The sequence below is a fragment of the Gymnoscopelus microlampas genome, assembly GCF_963454915.1.
Source record: "Gymnoscopelus microlampas genome assembly, chromosome: 21".
NCBI lineage: Eukaryota > Metazoa > Chordata > Actinopteri > Myctophiformes > Myctophidae > Gymnoscopelus > Gymnoscopelus microlampas.
In genome coordinates, this window is record NC_139958.1 from 15,134,832 (window position 1) to 15,145,619 (window position 10,788).

The 10,788-nt window shown below is 41.6% G+C and overlaps 1 protein-coding gene across 9 annotated transcripts in view; it reads left to right on the forward strand.

The window, feature by feature from the left end:
- The window catches only part of mapk10 (mitogen-activated protein kinase 10), a gene marked incomplete at its 5' end in the record, with an annotated part of 28,032 nt that extends 17,855 nt beyond the window's left edge, over positions 1–10,177 (forward strand). For 2 of the 9 annotated variants that reach the window (XM_084046508.1, XM_084046509.1), the window contains 6 exons: positions 326–508; positions 3,195–3,319; positions 4,439–4,465; positions 6,880–6,943; positions 7,524–7,601; positions 9,822–10,177. In XM_084046508.1, coding sequence (XP_083902634.1) covers positions 326–508; positions 3,195–3,319; positions 4,439–4,465; positions 6,880–6,943; positions 7,524–7,601; positions 9,822–9,964 — 620 coding nt within the window. In that variant the 3' untranslated portion in view covers positions 9,965–10,177. Of the gene's footprint in view, positions 1–325; positions 509–3,194; positions 3,342–4,438; positions 4,466–6,879; positions 6,944–7,523; positions 7,611–9,821 lie in introns of all 9 variants that reach the window. The other 7 variants (XM_084046503.1, XM_084046504.1, XM_084046510.1 and 4 more) reach the window with 6 other exon arrangements.
- Between the last annotated feature and the right edge of the window lie 611 nt (positions 10,178–10,788).

Sequence of the window (10,788 nt, forward strand, 5' to 3'; positions counted from 1 at the left end):
GATTTGAACCCGGTTTCCTGGGCAAGTGCTGACATTTTTACCTTTTTTTTTACCAGCTAATAGAGCCTGCCTGCTTGCTCAGGGGATAAACCATCAGGTAAATTTGTGCCACTGAAAATGTGGTGAGGCAGTATTTTGTAAAGCGACCAGCTATTGGGGGAAAAGGGCTCATCCAGCTTACTGAAAGTGTCTACTGTCTACTAAAAAATGTGGTTAAGCTAGTTAGTTACTTATAGCTGCTTAACAGAGTGAATTAGCCAGGTCTGTATGTGTGTGTGTGTACTGTACTGTATGTGTTTTCTTTAACCGCACCCCTCAACTCCAGACATTGATCAGTGGAACAAGGTGATTGAGCAGCTAGGTACGCCCACGCCCGAATTCATGAAGAAGTTACAACCCACCGTGAGGAACTATGTGGAGAACCGGCCAAAGTACGCCGGTCTCACCTTCCCAAAACTATTCCCCGACTGCCTGTTCCCTGCTGACTCCGAACACAACAAACTCAAAGGTGGGAAAACCTGTAACCCGTCTACAAAATGTGAATCCTGCAATCCAAGTTATTTTAATGAATTAAATGTTATTTTAACCAATCTGTGTGGTAGGTGGAATGTTAATTACAATATAATTAGCACATGTCTGCAGTGGTTGGAAGTGGTCTCCCTACTCCCCTACTTCCACTGAGAAATTTAGACCCCGTGTTCGGGTAGGAGTAGGGACGAGTAGGGACACCTACTGGTTGGCAAGTAGTACTGCCTGAAGAAGCTCATAAACAATATCGCCCCTAGCCTAGTGGGGATTGCCTGTTTGGAAGGGAGGTAGATATTTGTTCTCCCACAAGGAGGACATGGTTTTAAATCCCGGGTATTACACATGAAAGTTACAGAATGCAGCTTTAAACTGGATCTATAATTATATATAGCAGTGCTATAAATATCCTTGAAACTATATGTTGTGAATGATGTTTGACATGCTCTCTTCTGTGTAACTTCCCTTATTATAAATAAGTATAACATTGGTACCAAATGTAGAGCATAAATTAATTATATTTTTGAGGTATGTACTATGAGTACTTACAGAACAATGCAGATGTATTGATGCCTTCTTCTGTATATGGTTATGTCGTTTTGTGATAGAGACTTATTCAATATTTCCAGCGTGGAGCTTGTGAGATAACTACATAGTTAGTTAGTTAGTTTATTTATATTGGTCATGAAAAAAAAACTGTTAAACACAAAGAATATTGTCAACAAGATAACTTTTGTCCGAAAAGGTTTGGTCTGAAGCCGAAGCTTATTATGCCCACCTTATTAATATTTAAATGAATTGTCACAAAAGAAAAAGGAAACAAAAGAGCAAAAAAATAAAAGAGAAAAAATATCCCACAATGCTGAATCAGTCATGATAATAATCCAATGTACTGGATAGGAAATATAATTGAAATAGATTCACAACAATGTTGTGTGTTAACCGAACTACCTAGGGAAAAGGGTTGAATCAAAACACCTCCTATGACTCATTTGAGATTAGAGGGATGTTTATTATGGTAGGCAGTTCTATTTCTAAATGTGGAAAATCCCACCAAGAAGATAATGAATACTGTGTGCTCCACTGCGCTCGCATCAAAGCCTTCATGTGGTTAAAAACTCTCAGCTAGGAATCACTTGTGTTCTGGCTGCCTGCGCCGCATGCTGGGGATCTCGGTTGGTAAAGGAAACACACCCACTGAGAGAGAGAGAGAGAGAGAGAGGAGGAGGGCGGGGGAGTAGGTATCACAAGGTAGCATTATGTATTAAAGCCGTGGTTCTCAACCTGTGGGTCGGGACCCCAGATGACAGTGAAGTGACAATTTAAGGACTTTTTATAGCTTTTTAATACCTCAAGAATTGCCAAATTGTGAAATAATATAAGAAAGAGGCAAAAATTGTGAAAATAGTCGATCTACAAGCTCACAACGCCTCGTATCTGCTATTTTCACAATATTTATCTGTGGAACTGAGTCAAACAAAATGTAATACCTCAAACTCCTACAATTCCAAGTGCTTGTCAGGGTGGGGGTCCCCAGTTCAAATATTATTATTTGAGGGGGGGGTCCCCCGTTCAAATCATATTATTTGGGGGGGGGGGGTCCTCAGTTCAAATATGATCCTTTTGGGGGGTCGCGGCCTGAAAAGGTCAAGAACCAGTGTATTAAAGCCTATCAGGCTACTATTGTTCTCGAGTGTAATTATGAGTCAAGTAGGAAGCGGAAGCGGTCGTTATTTTGGTCGTACTGAACTGTTGGAGAGGACGAGAATAGAGAGTGTTCAGGAATTCCGAAGTACAGAGGGGAGGAGGGGGTGCCAGAAGAGAGAGAGAGAGAGAGGTCCCAAATCCCAGCTTGGGCCATGCAGGGGAGATAGTGCTTATGAGCTTCGTAAGTGTCCTATAACTCAGGGTTTAAATGTCTCAATGGAAGAGTAGGAATACCACCTCCAACCACAAATGTGCTAACGGATAGCGTTGCTGTCGGGCAGAAACCTCTTATCTCCATATTTTTAACTTTTTGTGTGTTTTCCTTTTTAAGAATTCTACGCTCTACAGTCTACTTCAGTGGTTCTCAAACTTTTTTATGTCAAGGACCCCCAAAATGATTTGTGTTTGGCCGCGGACCCCCATCTAAAAATATTTTGTTCCAGGGACCCCCCAGAAGCAAAGATTTGAGTTACAAATGTTCGCTTTAAAAATACATATATTCAAAGATTTGCACCCATTTTCAAGATTTTTTCAAACATAGCAGATCTACAAGCTCATAGCGCGGCACTCGGTGCCGCGCTATGAGCTTGTATATCTGCTATTTTTGAATAGCCAAAGTATAAAAGGTCATAATTATTCTGATGCTATGTTTACACATTTTGCTGGGTACCCCCTGGCACCCCCTCAAGTACCCCTGGGGGTCCCCGGACCCCACTTTGAGAACCAATGGTCTACTTGGATCATACTACACAAAAGTAGCAGATCTACAAGCTCGTTTTGAGCTTGTAGATCTGCTACTTTTGCACATTTTTTTATTGGAATCCTGAAAAGGTGTCCATCCGACAGAGACGATATGTTAGTCATGGCGACTAGGCGACTATACCATACAGATTGGTTGAAAGAATTCATTAAATTGCAAATCCTTTGTTTTTTTCTGTTTTGTTCCGTTTTTCCAACCACAGCCAGCCAGGCCAGAGACCTGCTGTCTAAGATGTTGATCATTGACCCCGCTAAAAGGATATCTGTGGACGAGGCCCTACAGCACCCTTACATCAACGTGTGGTACGATCCGGCTGAGGTGGAGGCGGTGAGTAGAAGCCCCCCTAGTGGTGGATCTGGATAAATTAGTAGTAATAGGATCTTAGTAAATGGGGGGGGGGGCAGGATTTATTGATGCTCAGTGTGCATTTGTACTGCTTTTCTCAGCCAGCCATATTGACATTAAATAGTCGGCTAATCACAGGTGCCATCAATGATACTAATTAAGGTTCTGTTCCATTTAGTGTAGTAGTGAGTCTTTGGCGCACACATGTACAATGGCAGCACCAATTAACTCTGTTTGACCTGAATGTAACACAACCTTAACCAGTTGCATTGATAACACTTGTGTTTACCCTACTATTTCATGTCAAAATGGCTGAAAAAGATCTATTGTAGCTGGATGACCAGATATCATATTCACTCTCTTATCCTGATCTTAGTTCAAAGGGGTTTTCATAATAATACAGTAATTGTTTAAAGCATTACTTCTTTTTGTAATCTTTTTTTTATAGGTGTGCCAGGGAAATAACAAACCTTATGTACTGTAACAGTAGCCTGGCATGGCCAGACTAATATTACTGCGTAGAATCTTTTGCAATGGCAGATTTGTCTAGTTTCCAGGCTACTGTAACAGAGGCGTTGTAAAGGGGCGACATCTAGTGGATGAATGTTGTCTAGCGCCCCTTTAACTTCTGAGAGTGTACACATGTAACCAAAATACATTAGTGAACTCTCAAGAGTTGCAAACGGCTACATTGAACACTGAGGATTTTACTAAGTGCATGGGTAGAAATACATTAACGAGGGCATAGTCTGTGCAAGATCTTGTTAATTGACACGGCCCAGGATATGTCTGGTTCCACATACCCTCAGGGCAGCAGTTCACATTCTGATGAGTAATAATGGAAAGCCACTGTTTTGTAGCATGATGTCTCATTTATGTAAATGCTGTTGTGTAGTTAACCTTCCTCCAAATACACCAGCAACTACATACCATATATCTTTATTAGCTAAGGATGTTGGTGAGGGTTATTATATTAATGAATTTTCATGTTAGCACTTATGTGATGTATGTTCTAACCCTGGCCATCAATGGCATTTCTCCTTCAACACACTTTCTGCTGTTTTTCCCCCCCTCTCTTAATATCATTTCATGCTGATGAAGGCAAGAGATCTCGTCCAAATATCCATGGTAAATAGCCACCGTCCGACATCAAGGAAATATCTCATTCTGTGGACCTCAGACGCATAGAGGATAGAGAACACACAGTTTATGTGCTTATGTTAAAGGAAAACGTGTCATATTTTCATCCTAAATCCCATTGTTTTGATATGAGGAGATCTGTATATAATGAGGTAAAAAACATACCCTATGTTTTCTGTGTATATTTCTGCAAAATGTTGACATCGCAAAGCAATGATGTCAAATGCGTCGTTTCACATTATTGAGCATGCGGAATGTACGCGTTTATGCCTTTTGCACCATAAACTTTTCAAACCCCATCATTTCATTGGCTTAGCCCGGGTGGAATTGACGTGTGTTTAACTTATGTAACTACCTGTATAGCTTGCTTGCCCCGAAAACACGTGTGAATTTGGAAACGGGTGATAAACTATTCCATCCACCACGGATTCCATCCACCTTTGACGAGCGAGGCCCAGTGGTGGAAGAAGTACTCAGATATTTTACTTAAATACAAGTAGCAATACCACAATGTAAAAATACTCTGTTACAAGTAAAAGGCCTGTGTTCAAAATGTTACTTGAGTAAAAGTACAAAAGTATTGGCATCAAAATATACTTAGAGTACCAAAAGTGAAAGCGGCGGGGCCATCGGCTGCTCTGTACGGGCACTCGATCGTATAGTGTGGTTTGCTGGGGCAAAGGGAGTGTTGGGAGAGAGGAATAGGATGGAGGCTCTACATCCTCCCGGTGGAGGCTCCTCTCTGGCAGGTGAACCAGTAAGACACAACAGCAGTGCCAGTGACAACACACAGATATGTGTGCGGGGATGAATGAATTTGCATAACGAATAAATTGGGCCAAAAAAAAAAAGAAATAGTCTACACACTGGATCATGGTCCCTCTTTACGGACCACAATGTTGTGTTTCATCCTTTTGACAGATACAGTAAATACAAATATATCTATGTTCATCGTATACCATGCATTTTTGTCAATAAAAACGTCAGTCAGTTACAATAAGGTTTCGAGTGTCTAGCTCGCTCTCAGACAAAAAAGTCTGAGGCAGAGCTAGAGGCATAAAAAACATCACCTCTGGTGGTATTATGATAAATGACCTATAGTATGGGAACATGATGCAGTGTTCTATTTCAGGGAATCCAACATCCACTGAGACTCAGAGGCAGATTCAGAACAGGGGGGGGGGGGGGGGTCCCCAGATGACAGTGAAGTGACAATTTAAGGACTTTTAAGACCTTTTTAATACCTCAAAAAAAGAAAGAGAAGAAAAAGACCATTACTGTATCAAATGTAATCAACAAACTATACTATAAAAACTGTTCAAACAAATGGCCAAATTGTCAAATAATATAAGAAAGAGGTAAACATTTTGAAAATAGCCGATCTACAAGCTCAGCCTCGCAACGCAAGGCGTTGTGAGCCACAGTTATCTGTGGAACCGAGTCAAACTAAATGTAACGCCTCAACTCCTACATTCCAAGTGCTTGTCATGGTGGGGGGTCCCCAGTTCACATATGATTATTTTAGGGGGTCACGGCCTGAAAAGGTTGAGAACCACTGGACTGGTACAGGGACCGACTGGGACAGGGACAGCATAACTAGACTGAGAATTAGAATGACTAGCCTGGGACACGGACAAACATTCAAACTAGACTGGGGCTGGGATAAAATAACCACACTAGGACAGGCACAAACCGCTAGACGTCATGGCAACGTCAAAATAGGACATGAGCAGACTAACGCCTTTGCCAGAGTTATGAGGTTTTGGGTCGCTTCGTCGTTAGCTATGTGTGTGTAAAGATATCAAGGGTGATTTTAATGAACAAATACAGTGTAAGCTCGATATGTCATTTGTATGATAAAAGGCTATTAACTGCTCTTTTTATTTCATTCACCTCAAATTGTTTTCATTCTAATTCGCAAGTCATTCATGCTCCTCTCCTCCCTGACCTGTCTTTGTGTTGACATTGAGATAAAAAAAAAGAACATCTTCTTGCCATGAATTCTGTTTTCTTACAGTGTCTCTAGAGTGCTCTGCTGCCACTGAATGTGACATTTTGTCATAATTCAAATAGATGACAAAAGTACTGTAGTAACAGTAGTAGCTGTTTGAAATCCTTGCGTTAGTAGTTTGTTCACCGAGGATGATGCATTGTCACCCATTCACATTTAACGTTTTGAACATTGTGTTCAACCTTAAGTCACTGAAGCAGTTTTGTAACGGGGTTGTTAATTTGTGGATGCCTTTTCAGAACATTCTCATTGGAACTACAGTATTTAGTTGTCTAGTGATATCAGTGTCATGAATTTCCTTTTATACCACTTGAAACATCTTAGTTAACTGTGACGTGTGGTTCATCAACCAAGACACATCTAAAATGTGTTCTCTATCTCTTCTCTCCAGCCTCCACCAGCCATCTATGACAAGCAACTTGATGAGAGAGAACATTCCATTGATGAATGGAAAGGTACGGTTGGCATGGGGAAACTCATAATATTAGGTGGTTATACTAATGTAGTTCTGCATTATACCCCCTGCAGTTCAAACCCGAGAGACTTGGGAACGCAACTGCCACAACCAGTTCCCATATCCTGTGGCAAAAATGCTAATAAACATCTTAGATTTAAAGTTAAAGTTAATCTGGTTCAATAATTGTCAGATCGATATATACCAACGGTGAGCAGAACGCTCGGTACAGGAACCTAGTCGGACTAGTCCTTTTTGTTTTTGCGGAACACTCGGTACAAGGCAAGCGGCCCGCTTGGTGAGAACTTATATCAAGTTGGTGAGAACAGACTACAGCCCCTTATACTATGTTGGTGAGAACAGCAAGAACTGTTAAAACGACAGTGGCGCGCCGTCTGAACCACGAGAGGCACCGCTGAGCGTGCCGTCAGATGAGCGACACCGCCGTACCGTACGACAAGAGTATAAACTAAACATAATTAGAAAGTGAGGATACTTAGGGAAGAGTGGAATGAATTTTGTCCTTGTTCTATTCAGTCTCTTCTGTCAGCATGTTGTAATGCTTTTCTTTTCCTCGACAGAACTAATCTACAAAGAGGTGATGAACTTTGAGGAGAGAACGAAGAATGGCGTCGTGAAGGGACAGCCTTCACCTTCAGGTACTCTCAGTGCATAGCCCTAATCGCTCTGTAAGTGAACCTACTATAATAACTTAATGGAGTTACTAACTCTTGTAACCAAAGAAAACACATTGTGCCATTTGACCATGTGTCTCTGTCCTTGTCATCGTCATCCTGAATGGTGTTTAGTTGATTGTTTTTGAGGCAAGTTAAGACATTTAATGCTAATTTGTGCAGAACTATACTGTATGTAAGGTTAATTTACCCACTGCATTATCATAGCAATGTTTTGAACATTGGTGTCTGTAGCTATTGAACTTGTCATAGTAAATTGTAAATAGATAATGAAAATTGTCCATGTGTATATCTATGTTTGGACATGTCATGATTTAAGGTTGGGGTCCTGGATAAAGTACAGTATACTGTCTGTGCTGTAGTTAGTCTCTGCTCTTTATGGCATTCTACTGTTTCGGAAAGTGAGTGTAATTCTCACAGTTTGCCACATGAGGGCAGTATTGATATTGGTCATAGTGGAGTGAATCACAGCATAAATGGGTCACACAGAATCCAGTGCTGAAAACAGCTGCCTAGTGCATGTCTGTGCGCGCGTGTTAGTCTCCCTAGGATTCCCCATCAGTTGAGTGTTGACTCAGTATTGCTAGCGTGCTTCACCTTTGTTGCTATGCAGCCATTCTGTGAACTGTGTTTAGGTTCCTTTGATCAATCTATTATATCTCTGTCTCTCTCCATCTTCTGTCTTTGTAATCAAGCAGATAATGAGAAGAGTCGACGCAGTGCAGTGTATTGCAGTGCAGTGCAATGTTTTGCAGGACACAGTATTGCAGTGCAGTGTATATATTACATTCTGTACTGTACTGATAATCTAATAATAAGGTCTACATGAGGATCAAAGCGCTGGAAGTCACATGCAGTGCATTATATTGCCGTGCATTGTATTGCAGTGCAAAGGCTCTAGACAGAATGTTTTTTACTGCAGTACGATTTTAGAGTGTTTGTTCAGTAACAGGGGTCTCTTTTGTCTGCTCATTTCTTTGTTTCATCACTTCCAATTTCACTTGTTTATCCTGTATGCGTTCTCTCTCCTGAATGGATAAAATTGGTATGCCAAATTCTCTGTTTCCTGTAGATCTGGAGAGACCCCTGGCTATGACTCAACAAACACTGCACTTAAAGCAATCAAAAGGAGACATAAAGGGGAGATTTGTGCCTTACATTAGAGCCCAACAGATGACCGATTTTAGGGTTTGATGCAGATCCGCATTTTGGAGTCAAACGTCATAGACATCATAGATGACTGATATGTCATAGGCTGGCCACATGATAATTCAGAGAACATGATTTGACTCCCCCCCACACACAACACAAACACACACACAGAGACAGATCTAATGTCCAATCACTGCAATCAGTAACATAAGACCGACACAGGATGATAAGAAACAACAAAGTGGTGTCATCGGACCCTTACCTTAAAGCCCGATTCATACTTCGCCACAAGACAGCGCCCGGACGAAAATAGCCGACCTACAAGCTCACAGCGAGGTTGACGCGTTGTGTGTCAGGGTATGACTGCAGAGTAGTACCCAAATGCAGGACAAACAGACGAGGTTCAAATCAAAAGGTTCATTAAACTTAAGTTTTCCAAATCAACTGGGCAGACCCAAACCTAAACAACAACGACATATAGACGGATCAAAGCATTAATACAAAATTCACAACCAGTGACCACACTGAAACAGCAGAACAAACTGACCAACACTCAACACAAACAGGCATACAGACACTAGACACAGGTGAACACAAGACCAATCAAGTAATAATCACTGGGTGGAGAGACAATACAAGTAACAATTGCAATGGAAGACAGGAAACAAAAGGCCATTACTACAAAATAAAAAGGAACAGAACAGTAAATTATAACCTGAATACACCACAGAAAACCGGAAACAATAAAATATCACTACAAAATAAAATACAAGGTGACAAATCCTGACAATTGTGAGCTCGCAGGTCGGCTATAAAAGCGCACGGCGCTGGCGTTGTGACGGAGCATAAATTAGGCAGAATTCTCTGTGTTACATCCCAAACACACTGTGGTCTTGCTTGTATTTGTAGCTGTTAATGGTGTTTATGTTTTTTTGGAATGCCTCCTGTGTCGTGTCGGTGGTTTGTGCGACTGTCTGTCCCTGGACTCTTGTACGTTGTAACCCCCTGCTGCCGTTGATTCCCTTAGCACAGGTGCAGCCGTGAACAGCAGCGAGAGCCTCCCTCCCTCATCCTCCGTCAACGACATCTCTTCCATGTCCACCGACCAGACCCTGGCCTCCGACACCGACAGCAGCCTGGAGACCTCTGCAGGACCCCTGGGTTGTTGCAGGTGACTAGCCGCCTGCCTGCGCAACCCCATGTTCTTCCGAAGGTGAAGAAAGAAAACCCCCATAGGAAACCGCCCTACCCCCAACAACAAAAAAATTACCAACGGAAAATACAACAAAAAAGATTATACAAAAATATGAAAATGAGTATGTCAAGAACAAAAACTGACTTAAGGAAACATGTAGAATAACGAAATCTGAAATGACAAAAATCTAAAGCCTGCGCATTTTCATTCAAAAAGAAACAAAAAATGGTACCGAAGCTCAATTAAACGAGCTGAGATATATGTTTATGAACTTCTAGTTGCTTTGCTTATATCTCCCCCACCCCTATTGTATATGGCATCAACAATGCTTTAACTGGCATATTTCTGTAAAGTGTATATTGACTGGCTGCTGGTCTTCTAATCCCCCTACACAAGCATCTATGCTTCAATCAATGTGGCAAGGTGGGCTGCCATTTTATTCACGAACACTTGTAAAATATAAACTTCCATTCACTTTCATCCCCTATACCCTCTTCAGCTGTCTGGATGTCCCCAGAGGCTCTCCTCCCTGTCCCCCATCCAACACACCCCCTAATGTGAGGTTGCCAGATTTGTGTGTTTGTGTGTGATTTATTCCATCCACCAGGGTATGTATTTGCTCTGAAGCAAACCCTGTCTTTACTTGTAAATAATGTAATTGTGTACAGCTGAGGGGCGCAGAGTTGGGACCGATGGCCAGTACACTGGGAGTTCTCTGTTGAGCGCACCTTGCCACATCGTTGCTTTCCACCTTTAGTTGCCCCTGCCTGTAGCTATAGATCTGCATGTCTAGATGAAAACTAT